Below are 16,144 nucleotides of genomic sequence, written 5' to 3'. Positions count from 1 at the left end.
TATATGCATACATATACATTCAATAAAAATTATTTATGTATTTGAATAAAAAAAAAATTGATGATAATAATAATAATTAATTTTATTTATTCTCATATATTAAATATTATTTGAAAAAAAAAAAAATTATTAATATATGTATAAATAAATACTTACCTTAAAATAATAATAATAATTTGTTTGATTTTTTAAATTCATAATCGATTTAAATTTTTTGTCTGAAATTAAATTAAATTAAATTAACGACTAGAAGTATTTATTAATTATTAATTTAATAAACAATTTATGACGTAATGACGTAAATAAATGTATACACTTGATACCAAAAAAAAAAAAAAAAAATTATTAATTAATAATTTATTTATACATATATATTCGGGTTGTTTTAATTTTAAATAAATAAATAAATATCTATGGATGCCAATATTTTTTGTAACTTATACGTTTTAACTATAATGTAATAATAATAATAATAATGATAATAATAATTAGTTTGCTTTTCTTTTTCTCTCTCTCTGTCTCTTTCCGACCCCCTCTATCCACTCTCTCTCTCCACCAAATCTTATTCCTAGCTTGATATTATTATTATTAATTTTATTATTATTATTATTATTATAGATGCGTTTTAACGGTGACGAAATAATTATGATAAAGTTAATGAATTTCCCCCCGTAAAAAAAAATTTAATAATAATAATAATAATAATAATAATAATAATAATAGGTTGATAAAAATGCGAAAATGATAAACGTGGCAATAAATATTTAAATTTTTTGGAGGTTTAAAAAAATTATTTATGTATACATAATAAAAAAATAATTAATTAATAATTAGTATTAGTACAGCTTTTAGTTGCCAAGAGTGTCTTATATTAAGATTTACAAATACATTATTATTATTATTACTATTCATTATTTTTAATTTTTATCATTATTATTACTATTATAAATATTATTTGTAATGACAAACTACATTATAACGAATGATTTCTCGATTTGTAATAATTATAAATAATAATAATAATAATAATAATAAACGTGTAGCAAAAAAATATTGATGATAATAATAATAATAATTTAATTCACACACGATTGGAAATTTAATTTTCTTTTTAATTGATAAGAAATTTTTGTTTTATTTTTCTCCCTTTCATTTTTATCTTTTTCTAATTAATAATTTATTAATTAAAGAAAAACGTCACAAATTGTCAAAAGGTAATCAAATAATAATAATAATAATAATAATAATAATAATAAAAACATTTAACGAGATTAATTAGAAAATGTTCGCGTGCGTGCGTGGGTGGGTGGGTTTCGTTGATCGTATCCGTCGTTATATCAGGACAGTGTCAAGGTTTTCGGAAAAATATAATAATAATAATAATAATAATATTTTACAATAAATAAACAAATAAATAATAATAAAAAGATTTCGATGATATGAGTAGTTGTTGTTGTTGTTTATAAATCGTGGCTAGAGTACGAATTATAATAAAATGATTGCGTAATAAAAATTAAAAAAAAAAAAAACCTGGTTTGAGAAAAAAAATGTCGAAAGTTTTATTAACGATCGTGTGTGTGTGTGCGTGTGCGAGTGCGTGTGAGAGTGGATTTAAATTTTCTGATAACTTACTTGATATAATATAAATAAAAAAAAATTTTTTTTTTTGTCTTTTATGGCGACCGGTTGTTGTTTTAAATCTAAAAATAGTTAAATTACAAACTTAAATAGGAAAAACTTTAACTCTCGATTTATTTTTTTTTATACTCATCTTCATATCTCACGATAAAAATTGTATCAATTCAATGAATGAATGAATGAATGAATGAATACATTTGAATTTAATCGATCGATAAGTTTTCATTTAATTTTTTTTTAGTTTTTCCTCAAAAATACAAAAAATTTTTACCACGTGTTAATTAATAGGTAAACGAGTATCCGAACCTTGAAATCGACCGTAAAAAATACATAATGATAATGATAATGATAATGATAATAATAACTATTAATAATAATAATAATATAATTTTTTGTTCAAAGACGCATAAAAAAAACCTACAAAAAAAATTTTTTTTATTACCTTTTTACACACACATTCGAATCTCAATTTTATTAACAAAAAAACCTTTTGAAAAAATAAATCATCCCCATAAAAAAAAAGTAATAATAATAATAATAATAATAATAATCGGAAAATTAATATTTTGTGATAAAAATAAATGATGATAATTTTTTTTTTTACCTTGATCTAAATATAATAATGATTCCAAAGATTTTACATAGTCTCGTATTAATAATAAATAATAATAATTATTTAACACGTAATAAAATACAATAATATTAATTAGTATTATTATTATTACTTAAATCTATCGAATGATAATAATAATACTTAATAAAAATTTAAATTTATTAATAAAAACTCGACAATAAAACTCAATGATGATTTTTTTTATTTTATTTTTAAAACTTATTATTAATTTATTATTATTATTATTATTATTATTAGTATTAATTACGTGTTAAAACGTAAAAATAAATAAATAAATAAATTATGTATAATCGAACGATGACAAAAAATAAATAAATAAAGATATTAATGGGTTGTGGAGAAAGTTAAATAAAGTTTATGGATCTTCGGTTGTTCTTTTTTTATTTATTTAAATGATAATAATAATAATAATTATTAAAGCGGAAGAAATATGGATAGAGAGAAGAGAGGTGAGGGGGTGGTGGAGGGATTTTAATTAATTAAAATAAATTTAAAATAAATAATTGAAAAAATACAAGAAATACCGGAAAAAAAAAAATTTTTTTAAACAACTTTCCATTCTCGTCCTATCTACTATAAATAAATTGAAATTTTTTTAGAAAAACAAAACAAAACGAGGGGAGGAGGGGGGAGGGGAAAAGGTACCTAAAAATAAAAAAATTTTTTTGTTTTAAATTAAAAAAGAATCGAACCTAAAAAAAAAAAAGTCGTCGCAACTGCGCACCGAATGAATCTTCTACCATGCGTATAAGACAATACGTTGCGCCGGTTACACACCGACCGAAAAAAAAAGAAAAAAAAAAAAACTTCCCACTCTTACTAGTAGAGAAACACGCTTGAAAAACTATTATTATTATCATCATCATTATTATTATTATTTCTTTCAACTTGTTTTTTTTTCGTTAGTTTTTATCGGTCAAACAATAACGTTAAAACATTATCAAGGAATTACAACAAAACGTATTGTTATTATTTAATATTTTTAAAAAAATTTCACCGACAGCAGCAGCAGCAGGAGAAGTGTGATAAGACATGATAACAACAATTTTTTACCGTTTTTTAAATTTATAAAAAAAAAAATCGGTCAATTTATTATTATTATTACTTATTTATTTATTTATTATTTTCGGGGCTCTCGTGTTGTGTGTTGTGTGTCTGTGATGTTTCACATTAATATTTCGTAACGTTTTTTTTTATTTTGTTTGTTTGTTTACAAATAACAATAATAATAATAATAATAATATTAAGGTGGCGCGTTTAAAAATTTCTTCATTTCAAGGTATTCAGGTACGCACATGCGTTCTTTTTTGTTTTTGTTTTTTAAAAAAATAATTTTGTGTGATGTTTTTAAATTAATTTTTTTTTTTCTACGTCGAATTTATTATTATTATTATTATTATTATTATTATTATTATTGTTGTTGTTGTTGTTGTTGTTGTTGTTGTTTTTCGTATCGAATTTGTTATTGAGCTGGAAATTTGTGTTTTTTTTAACGTCCAAAATTTTATAAAAAAAAAAAAAATGGAAACGAGTAATGAAACGCCGGGAAAAATAATAATAAAAAAAATTATTAATAATTATTTATTTATTTATTTATTAAATACGTTAAATAATTATTAAAGAATTAATAAATACATAAATAATTTCGTGACGTGGATTAGAAAATGAAAAAAAAAAAAATTCATAAGAAATCCATCCGTCCGTAACGTAAAAATTTTGTGTTTTTTAAAATTTAAAAATATTTCCCTTTCGTTATTAATATTATTATTATTATTGTTTCGCGTGTGAAAAAAATTTAGGTGGAACGAACGCGAGTAAAAAACAAAAAATTTATAAATAAATAAATAAATTTTGTCTATTTTATTATATTTAAAAAATAAACGCGAAGGTTAAAACAATAAAAAAAATCATTCAGGTACACACACAAAAAAAAAACAAAAATAAAAAAAAATGTAGGTTGAAAATACATAATCGAAAAGGCAACACCGCAAAAAAACATGTTTTTTGTTTTTTTTTTTTTTTAGTAAGAAAAGGAGGGAAAAATCTTCTCCCCACGAGCCCGAAAAAAAAAAAAAAAAACAAAACAAACATTTCGTACCTGATTTTTTTTTTAGTTTTTTTTTGGTTTTTTGTGTGTGTCTCTGTGCGCGTTCTACTCACTCATTCATTTATAATACGTGTATAGTTTAGTAATTAAAAAAAAAAATGTTTTTTCTTCTGCTTCGACAACAACAACAACAACAAAACATAATTAAGATGTACACGCGGAGTATATAATAAAAATGGTGTCGATGTCAAGTATTAATAACGCAATACTAGCCAATGAAATTTTATTATTATTATTATTATATAATACTTTAAGGTATTTGGTTAATCAGGTACATTTTCAAATATTCCTCATCGATTTTTAAAAATTTAAATTCTCTCGGTTATTTTTTATTTTATTTTTTTTAAAACGAAATCTAAAATTATACCGCGTCCTCATACCTGATTTATTATTATTATTATCGTGATAGACAACCAAATTTTTTTTTTACTATGCGTGATGTGTTACTATTATTATTATTATTATTATTATTACCACTACCTGTGAATTCGATAGTGGTTCGATCATTTTTCAAGTTTAAAAAAAAAATAAAAGTAAAAGTGGACGAGGGTGGATTTTTTTTTCTTTTTTTATTTTAAAGAAAAAAATTATTATTATTATTACAAAACGGCAAAAATTATTTTGTAATTTACGAGGAGAAGAAGAAGAAGAGAGGAGAGGAGAGGAAAGGAAGTTTACGAGTGAGAAGGGGGGGGGGGAGCGAGCGAGTTTTTTTGGAAACATTTAAGTCCCGTAGGAAAAATGGAAGGCGAAAGAGAGAGAGAGAGAAAAAGAAAATTTTTTTTTTATTTTACACCCCAACGAAAAAAATCCGGGAAACGCCCGGTGGAAAAAAAAAAAAAAACTTTAAAAATTAATTTCTAATTACACGTCAAATAAAAAAAAAAATTTTTTTTTTTATTATTTTATTGTACCTTCGTGATTTTTTTAAAATTTAATAATAATAATAATAAAAGGATAAATGGAAAAACGTTGAAGATTTTCTCGAAATTTTCTTTTCTTATAAGAATTTTCCGATTAAAATTTTCAATAAGGAAAGTTAAAATAAAATTTAAATTTAAACAAATTTCTTCTAATAAATTTCGAAACCGAAAGGAAATGTATTCCAACCGACAATTTGGAAATAAAAATAAAATTTTCGGTCGGAAAACATAAGATGATAAAACAAACAACAAATAAAATAATAAAAAAAATCGTTAAATTTAAATTTTGTCGTAGTCGATTGTTTTCATTTTCATTCTTCCAGGGGGGGGGGAATTATTAATATATTTTAATCTTTGTTATTATTAAAAATTTTGGAATTTATTATTTCCAGACGATTTTCCAAAAAACAAACAAACAAACAAACAAACAACGACAATCGATTAAATAACAAAAAAAAAAACAAAAAAATTTTTAATTATTTTTAATTAACGTAATAATAATTTTTTCCGTAATGACTATTTTATTTTTTATTTTTTAAAAACAAACAAACAAACAAACAAAAACCGTGATTTCAATTTAAAAAAATAATTATTCCATTTTAAACGATCATGAAATTGTTTTTTTTTTTTTTCCTAAAATTTAATTGCAAAAATAATGTTTTTTTTTCTTTCGTGTTTGTTGTTGTGTTTGTACGCGTGTGCATGTGCGTGTGGGTGTACGCGTGTACGCGTGTCCGTGCATTTAAATTTTATTTAAATTAATATAAATTTTTTTTTTACAGAAATCCAACAAGAAATAAACAAACAAACAAATCACAAGAGGGAAGAAACAAACGATAATTTATTAAAAGGTGAGTAAAGAAATCTCACGTTTGTCATTACAAAAAAATTTCGATTTTTTCCATCTTTTTCTTTCTCATTACTAAATTCCAATTAAAACTTTACATCTCTCTCTCTCTCTCTTTTTCGAAATACAATTTAAAAAGTTTTTGGTTTCCTATTTTTCTCTCATTTATTTCGACCTATTTTATTAAAAAAAAAAAAAAAAAAAACTTTGTCAATAATTCTTTTGGTGTTGTTGTTGTCGTTGTTTAATCCATAACGGGGCAAAATCCCTAAAGATAAAATTAATAAAAAAAAAAAAAATTTTTTTTTTTTTTTTTTTTATTTTCAATATGGCGGTCAAGAGAATATTCAATATGAATTTTGTTTTTTTTTTTTTTTTTTTTTTTTTCTTAGATTCTTTCACATAATTCTCGGTTCTCCATTTATATACGTCGATGAATGTTAAATTGTCGCCTATCGTTTCCCTCCATCCATTAATATTATTATTATCATCATTATTATTAGTTTTTTTTTGCATTTTGGCCATGATCCATGCATGTATTTATTATTAAAAAAAAAAAAAAACTCCAGCAGCTTCGCAAAGGAAATTCCAAAATTATTTTGCAATTTTTTCATCGTTGTTGGTTGTTGTTGTTATTGTTGTCTCACTTCCTCGTATTATTTTGGCAATATGTCAATAAGTAACGCGAATTATTTAATCATCTTTCAATTTTTTTTTTTTTATTAATTATTTATAAGATGTTTCGGATCGTCCCTCAATCCGTTACGAACAAAAAAAAAAAACTCATAACCATTATGATGATATCTTCCGTTTTATTAATAATAATAATAATAATAATAATATTAAACGATTCATTTATCTTCCAGAAACGGGAGAAAAACATTGTGTGAAAAAAACATATTGTTTGTCTCGTACCTGGAATATTTTTTCCTCCTTTTTTTATTTTTCTTTGTTATGGTTTTGTGAGAAAATTTTAAATATAAAAAAAAAAAAATTTGTTCCAGATTTTGTGGAAAACTAGGTAAGTTTTTTTTTTTTGAATAATTTTTTTTGGAATTTAAATAATAATAATAATAATGATCCCTCCGGAACGAATTATGAAAAAAACGTGATACTGGAACACGTAATTTCTGGAAAATTTTTTTGTAAAATTTTGTCGTTACGATTTTTTTTTTCGTGTCACTTATCACAATGATAACATTTCAAATTATTTTATTTTATCAATAAAAAAATTTCAAGTTCAAAGGTCATCCTAATTATTATTCAGCAAATTTTTTTTTTAAGTAATTATTTATATAAAAAAAAAAAACTTTTGTCAATAGTAACAAATTTTACATAATGTCGATGTTTTGTTTAGTGTAAAAAAACTAAAACAAAATTACTTTTGTTATTATCATTATCATCATCATTATTATTATTATTACATATCTGTGACGTATAAATTGAAAAATTTTACTAAAAGGAAAATTAACTAAAAAAAAAAAGTGTTTGGGTGTTTTTTTTTGTTTTCTTAATAGATTTCCTTAAACGTTTTCAAAAAATTATCATTTATAAATTCTGGAACGAAAAGAAAATTTTCTGGAAAAAAATTTTCTTTTTTTCTTTTCTTTTGTGTTAATGGCTCATTGATTTTAACATTGAGAGTTCAATGACACATTTATAAATTAATATTTTTAACTTTTTTTTTTTAATATTAAGATAATAATAATAAATTATCACCAACAGCAGCAAATGTTATTCTCACTTTTTTTTTTAACCTTACAAAACGTAATTTAATATGTCGGACATTTTGAAATTTTTTTTTTAATGTAACATCAAAGTTTAAATTTACTTTTGTTGTTGTTGTTCAAGGTTAAAAACATTTCCCATCGATTTTTCTTTTTTCTTTTTTCTCAACTTAAATTTTATTATTTTTTATTTAATTTCAGAAGGAGGAAAAAATAATAATAATAATAATAACCAAAAAAAAAGGGAAAAATGTGAGCTGGTAAATAGAAAATTTTCCGGAAGTTATTTTTTTTATTAAAATTATAATTGAAACAAAATGGCGGAAGTTGGAGACATAATTGAAAATGTAACGACCGTATTAACATCTCGTTCACACGATAATAATAATAATAATATCGGACACGTTTTCAATAGGAGTCCACCCTATAGACATTTAAGCGTTACTGGACAAGTTATTGTGACAACGTCATACGCCATTGGTGTTATTGGAAATTTAACGGCTCTTTACATAATACACAAAGAAAAAAAATTAAAATATAAAAATAAAAAACATTCACTCATGTTAAAGTAAGTAACAATTTAACCCATCACCGTTTTCATTATTATTATTATTAATGTGTGTTTTTTTTTTTGGGGGGGCGGGTGTAGGTGTTTGATAGGTAACGATCTAGTCGCATTATTGGGAATGCTCGTACAAATGTACGTACAATTATATTTTCCAATTGAAATCTCAGGAAGTCATTTAAGTTGCGTTTTCCGGGTTATTTGGCGATGGTTCGGACTAAGTTCCGGTTGCGTTGCCATAGTTATGGCAATAGAACGTTGGCTGGCATTAACTCATCCATTTTTTTATCAAAAGGTAAATATTTTTCAAAAATTAATTTTCATCATCATACCCCCTCCTTCCCAAAGGTGGTAAAGCGAAAAAAAAAAAATCTCAGCCCAACCCATCCCCTTTTTTTCCTCTCCCTCGGGAATATTTTTTAATCCGCGGGATACTAAAAAAATAATTTATCAACACAACAACAACAAACATGAAAATAAACATATAAAAATTAATTAATATCATGTAATCATTCATTCATTCATTCAATCATTCGGTTGAATAACGAAAAATTATTATTATTATTATTATTTACTAACTATTCAATCAACGATCTTTTCACATGTTATTTGTTTTTTTTTTTCCTTCGAAAAGGAAAATTTAAATTTATTTATTTTAAACCTTTTCCCTTTTATTTTTGATTTTACCAAACAACCGATGAAACGTATTACAAACAAACAAACAAACGAACAAACAGAAAAATAAAGGAAAAAAAATTTCATTTCAAACTGAGGGGGAATCGTTTTTGTTTTCGTTATGATTTTTCTTAAGTGGTTAATAAAAAAAAAATTAAAAAATTTATTAAATTTTATTAAAGTCAATTAAATTTTAATTAATGACGTAAAAAATCTTTTAATTATTACACCCAAGTTCAATAAATAAATAAAAAAATAAAAAAAACGGGGTATTTATAAAACGGCCATTTTTTTTTTCAACGGACAATTTAATCAACCTTCGTTTTTTTTTTTTATTAAATCGATTTTTTTAAAACAAAATTATGCGTGTGCCAACAACATTTTTATATAATTTATTATTTTGTCGTCTGCTAAACAACTGCCTCAATATCACACACAAACGCACACGCACGCACACACACAATAATCATAATTTACGTGAAATTTTATCGTCGTCGTCGTCGTCTTTGACGAAATTTTTTTTTTGCCGTTGTCGTGTTTACAACAACACGAAAATAATGTTTTTCCGCATTATTATTATTATTATTATTATTATCATCATTTCCTTTTAGTCTTTGAAAGTTTTATTAATGGTTTTCCCGCGTAAATAAAACTTTTCCCCTCCCACTCTCCCCCTCATTCTTTTAAAGCGTATAATTTAATTCCAGATTTTTTTTTCTCCATTTAAAACAAACCTTTTCCATAACCTTTTCTCATTTAACACAACTTTGACTTTACTGACCTTAGAAAAACCTTTTTTCCTTTTTTCCTTTTACAAGGCGGGGCACTAAATCTAAATCAAAATGTTTTTACCTATAAATTTTTTTTTTATACCAGGTGAAATCATCATCAAATTACTTTCCCCCCCCTTTTAATTTTCCACAACATTTTCCAGTTTACGAACAATGAAAAAATAAAAACTGACGAAATAATAATAATAATAATAATAATTAAATTATCATTTTTTTAAAAAAGTAAATAAAAAAAAAATTTCCCGTTTCCTTTTAAGGTACGATAAATGATTGTTAATAAATAAATAAATAAATAAATTTTAGGTATTAATGGTTATCATTTAGGTATTTATATCCGTTATTATGACGTCAATAATAATAATTATTATTATTTTAATTAAACCATTTTAAATTTTATCACATAATTTTTTTTAAAGCGCGAAATGAATAATAAAGTGCTATTAAACAACCGGGAGATTGTTTTTGTTTGACAAATAACAAACAAACAAACAAACAACAACAAAAAGTTCTGTTTGTTTTTTTTTAGTACGAAGTTAACGGTTTTGCCACAACCTTTAACCTTTTCTCCCATCGCCCCGTTCAAATTTAAACAAAAAAAAAACAATTTTCAACGTTGGCAATATTGTGTTTTTTTTTACTATCGTAACACATAAATAATAATAATAATGCTGATGATAATAATGATAAAAATAATAAATTATTCATGATTATATGGAAAAGATTTTTTTTTTTTCTTTCCATTTTTAAATAAAATTTTTTTTTTTTACTTATTTATTTATTTCGTTTCCAAGACGTAATAATAATAATAATAATAATAATAATAATAAATAATTAATAAACGAAACATTAATAAAATAAATAGTAAGTTAATAATAATAATAATAATAAATTTTATTTTTTTTTATTTTCAGTTTTTAACGTTCGTCCGACATTGAAAAAAAAATTTTTTTTTTTTTTGGCATTTGACGTAACTTATTTTGTAATTTAAATGAAATGAGGGGGAGGAAGGGGGGAGAGAGGAAGGGAAAGAATGGTAAATGAATTGAATTAAGTGGGAGGTGACGAATCACAACGGTTACAAAAAAAATTTGAAATTAATTTAAAATTATCAAAACGATGACGATAAGATGAAAAACGTTTTAAACGTTACAAAATGTTTCTGTCAAAAATTTGAAAGGGTTGCTGAACGAGGAGTGAGGGAGGTGTTGGTAGATGGGGGAAGGTAAAAAGGCACTAATAAAAAAGAAAAGAAATCAATTTTGATAATCTATCCTTTGAAAAAAATGAAATAAGAAAAAAGGATTTGAAAGGTTTTCGTTTCGTGAAAGGGAAAGTACAATTGATTATCATCATCATCATTAACGAAAATAAAAACATTTTTCCGTTATTTTTATATAAAGGTCAAGGTCAACCCTTCCCCTCCAAACCTTTTATACGGAGATTAATGACCTTTTCAACATATACAAAAAAAAAAAAATGAAAAATTTTTTTTCCTTTCTTATGGATTTTTTTTTTTCCAGAAAATTCCAACGATGGAATTTATTTGACACCCACACGTAATCAACTACGTCAAAGTTTTTCTTTCCCTTTTTTTTTTTTGTTGAAAATTTACACCGCCTTTTATTTTTAGTTATAATAATAATAATAATAATACTTATAAAATTTTCCATTTTTTTTTAGAATGTCACTTACAATGGAATTCTTAAATCAATATTAATCCTTTGGTCAAGTGCTTTCATGTTGGTATCGATGCCATTTTTAGGATTTGGTCTTTATTTCGATAGAAAATCTAAATGTTGCATAAGATACAGATTGGCAACAAATCCGATCGATGTTGCTTACGCTTATGTTTTTTTCGCATACGGTAATATAAAAAAATCATATCGAATTAATTTCGATATATCGATCGATCGATTAATTGATTTTCTTCTTCTCATCCCAAGGGTTGCTTTTATGCTTTGGTATTTCATGCGCTAATCTATCAGTAACAAGATATTTATGTAATTCATCGAGGAGTCACAAAGAAGTATCAGGTCACAGGTTTAGCAGAACATTAAAACGTCAGCAATCATCATCATTAAGAGTTCAAAGCGTGAGTTCATCGACACCTGGAGAAATTGCTTTTGCAAGATTAATGGTTGCTTTAAGTTTTTCATTTCTTATCTGTTGGATGCCTCAACTGGTATTTTTCTCTTATCAAAATCCTCTCAAATTCAAATTTCCTTCCACTACATTCTAAAATATATATTTTCTTTTTTTCAGCTGAGCATTCCTTTGGCGCAATTTGCACCGAATAATTTAAAAAGTATTATTTTCTTCAGGGCTGCCGATATTCTCATGGCCATACATTTCATGCTCGATCCATACATATACGTATTACTTCATCATCATTTTCCATGCCTCAAAATAACATTCGAAGTCATACCTAGACATTGTTGTTGTTGTTCGAATCTCATTCGTGATAAAACATACGAAGAACATTCTGATAGATTTATTACATCCTCTCGTTAATTTAAATTAAAAAAAATTTAATTATATCAATGATAACATATATATAAAAATGATAATAAGATCATATAATAAATAATAATAAAAAAAAAATCAAAATGGCGTCTCATCGATTGCCCCTTTTCAATGTTTAATTAAATACCTCTCTCGGTCTTTTTTTTTAATTTTTTAAACAAATTTTAATTACTTTTACCGTTTTTTATTTTTAATCAATAAATTTACAGTTATTATATGTTTTCGTCCAGAATTAAAAACGAAATGAATGAAAAAAAAAAAAGAAAAAAGCTTCCTAGGTGATATTTTGTTTATTGTAAATTAATAACCGTTATCAAACTCGGATTGAAATAATAATAATAATAATAAATTTTATCACGTGTGAATTATTTAATAGATTGATGATTTATAATATATAATTTTTTTTTTAATTTTCGTAATGGAATTTAAAAAAAAAAAAGAAAAAAAAATTGCGAACAATGACCGTTAAATCGTTAAGGAGAACATCATCGTTGATGATTGCGTTTATAAATACGTTAAAAATCTAAATATAGATTATTAAGACGAAAATAAATTTTTTACATTTTTTTTAAAAGGTAAGCCACGTTTTTTTTTATTTTTCAATTTCAATTTATAATAATCAAATAATTCTTTTAAATATTTTTTTTTCTCATATTAATAATAATAATAATTTAAATGTACATTTAAAAAAAAAGAATTTATATATTTTTACACACACCTCGTTTAAAAAGTTTTTATTTCATTTTGAAAATTCTTTCATCCAAGACGATATTGAATTAATGTTAAATTTTTTCTTTGTTTTTGAACGTTTTAAGTAACCGTTTAAACGAATTCTCACAAAATTAATAATTATCATCTATTTAAAAATAATTAAAAACGTTTTTTTTCATAAAATTAATTATCACTCAATAAATTATTACCGGTTGTAATTGATGAAAAAAAAAAAAAATTTTTTTTCATTTATGAAATTGGCAGCACTGGTTTAACTGCCATGGTTGAATACATACGTTAATGAAAAGGTTATATAAGTAATGAAACAATAATAATAACTGGGAGAGAAAAGAAAAAAAAGAAACGAACACATTTTTTTTTATGTTTAACTTGAATTTAAAATATTTTAACTTTTTTTAATATTTGTACATACATAGTCTTTGTTTTTAAAACGTTTTTTTTTTCTTTTTAATTATGAAAATTTTCCTGTCTTAAGTTGTTGTTATTTACTTATTTATTAATACTTATTAGTTATATTTAGAAATATATATTGATATGGAAGAATCACAAACGAATATTAAGCCGGACGCGGTGGTTACAGAGAGTAAAGCAGATATCAAAACACAGTCAACAAATGAAAAAGTCAAATCAGAACCAGAAATACATGTTAATAAGAAAAATAAAGATGAAAAACATAAGAAAAAAGATGACAGGAGTGTAGAACAAGTTCTTAAAGCTTTGAGTAGTCTTGGAACTAGTGAAGAAAAACTAGCTGCCATTTGTAAAAAATATGCTGATATTGTCGATGAAAATAGAAAATTACAAATACAAATAAAACAAGGTGAAAAAAAAGCTTTGTCGATTCAAAGAGAAAAAGATCAATTACAAACTGAACACAGTAAAGCAATACTAACCAGGAGCAGACTTGAAAGTTTGTGTAGGGAATTGCAAAAACAAAATAAACAAATCAAAGAGGAAAGCTTGCAAAGAATAAGAGAAGAAGAAGAAAAGAGAAAAACAGTTTCGAATAAATTTCAAGCGACTCTAGGCGAAATAACTCATTTGATGCAACAAAACAATGAAAGCAATTCGAAATTAAGAGATGAAAATATTGAAATGCAAAATAAATTTAAAACAGTTTGCGAACAGTATGAATTGAGAGAGCAACAAGTTGAAAAAATGTCAAAACAAATGCAACTCGAATCCCAATTGGCAGAAGCTAAATTAATTAAACTTAAAATTGAAATGGTAGCAGAAAAGGAATTGTTGGAAAAGGAAAAGAAACAATTACTTGTAGAACTTGCTGCTTACCAACAAAAATGCAAAGAATTACAAAAAACTGAAGCAACATTAAACAGTCAAATAAATATGTACAATGAAAAATATGATAAATTTCAAGATGCTCTATCGAAAAACAATCAATTATACAGTGGATTCAAAGGAGAAATTAAAAATGTGAGTATAACCATAATAATAATAATAACCTTATTTTCGAAAAAAAAACTTTTAAATTAAATTCGACAAATTTTCTTTTTTTTTTTCTCCAGATGTCTAAAAAAATAGCCAAACTAGTTAAAGAAACATCAATATGGAAAATGAGATGGGAAAACAATCACAAAGCACTTTTACAAATGGGTGCTGAAAAACAACAATTAACAAAACAATTAAATCAACTTCAAAAACTTTGTAGAACTTTACAAGGAGACAGAACATGTTTGTTAAATCAATTAAAAACCGAAGGAATCGAACCTAAACTTCCAGGTATTCATTCATTCATTCATTCATTCATTCATTCATACCCATTCCCAACTTTAATATAAATACTTTTTAACTACATCCGGTTTTTTCAGATCGTAGTTCCGCCGAACCTACACCGCCAGAACCCGAACCGGAAGAACCCATTGCCCAACCGGAAATTATCGATGATATGCCAAAGGAATCTGATATTTCAATCGAAAACGGATTAGAAGAAGATATAGAAAATCTAAAATTGAGTTTTTCATCTGGTAAACCCGAAGATGACGACAACGACGATGACGTCATCGAAAGGGAAACAAATGATAATGATGATGGTAATGATTGCGTTGCGGAAAGCGATAATACAATTGAAAAAATTGAAGAATTTGAATTGTTAAAAAATCAAAATGAAAAAAAAACCGTTGTAAACAACAACAACAACAATAATAATAATAATACTAATAATAATAGTAATAGTAATAGTAGTAAAAAACATAAAAAAGAAAAATCTAAAAAAGGAAAAAATTGTTAAACGGGAGAGGTTTATTTTTAAATATACGGAATCACGCGAATTACCCCCCCCCATCCTTTCCCCCTGCTCTTCCGAATTTTAAGGAAAACAATACAATAATAATAACAATTAAAAAATACGCGTTTTAATAAAAAAAATTATTATTATTTAAAAAAAAAAAAAAAATTGTATTCCCGTCATTGTTTCATACATAAACGAACGAGGCGGCCTTTTTTTCATTTGCCTTTTCGAAATGACGTGTAAATTAATAATAATAAAAAAAAATCAAATAAGTGACACCATCTTTCTTTTTACTCATCGATAAATCAATAAAATCAATTTATAAAAAAACAAAAATCGATATCCATACATCCGTATTGAAAAAAAAAAAAATTTCTTTCTTTTTCTTATATCTCAAAACTGACCGACCGACATGTTTTTTTATTTATTCATTTTACTACGTGTAAAAAAAATATATTTTACAGTATTTTTTTAAAAACTATTTATTATTTATTATTATTATTATTATTATTATTATTATTATTTATTCGTTTTTTTTTGTAAACGACCGTTAGTAATAAATAAATAAATTAAATACACAATTTAATATGTTTTTATTATTTTTATTATTATTATAATTATTGATTTACAAAAAATATTTTTTTTTTTTTATTTTTCACATTATCGTAAAAAAAAACCTAAAACGAAAAAAAGGAAAAGAAAAAAGAAAAAAAATGGAATAAAACGTTTTTGTT

General features: G+C 24.1%; 2 protein-coding genes across 2 annotated transcripts; both read left to right on the top strand.

Annotated features, from left to right (window-relative positions):
• Positions 1-8,193: 8,193 nt before the first annotated feature.
• Phum_PHUM060140 (Rhodopsin, GQ-coupled, putative) lies at positions 8,194-12,418 on the top strand (the record flags this gene model as incomplete). The annotated part of the gene is made up of 5 exons (XM_002423401.1): positions 8,194-8,444; positions 8,526-8,736; positions 11,588-11,771; positions 11,851-12,089; positions 12,170-12,418. The coding sequence occupies 5 exons, from the start codon at positions 8,194-8,196 to the stop codon at positions 12,416-12,418; spliced, it is 1,134 nt and encodes a 377-aa protein (XP_002423446.1).
• Positions 12,419-13,696: 1,278 nt separating this feature from the next.
• On the top strand, positions 13,697-15,410 carry Phum_PHUM060130 (alpha-taxilin, putative; the record flags this gene model as incomplete). The annotated part of the gene is made up of 3 exons (XM_002423400.1): positions 13,697-14,596; positions 14,689-14,902; positions 14,992-15,410. The coding sequence occupies 3 exons, from the start codon at positions 13,697-13,699 to the stop codon at positions 15,408-15,410; spliced, it is 1,533 nt and encodes a 510-aa protein (XP_002423445.1).
• Between the last annotated feature and the right edge of the window lie 734 nt (positions 15,411-16,144).

Source organism: Pediculus humanus, genomic scaffold (genome assembly GCF_000006295.1).
Source record: "Pediculus humanus corporis 1103172107408 genomic scaffold, whole genome shotgun sequence".
In the NCBI taxonomy this organism is placed as follows: domain Eukaryota; kingdom Metazoa; phylum Arthropoda; class Insecta; order Psocodea; family Pediculidae; genus Pediculus; species Pediculus humanus.
The sequence above is the reverse complement of the archived record's forward strand: the minus strand, read 5'-3'. Positions and strand labels throughout refer to the sequence as shown.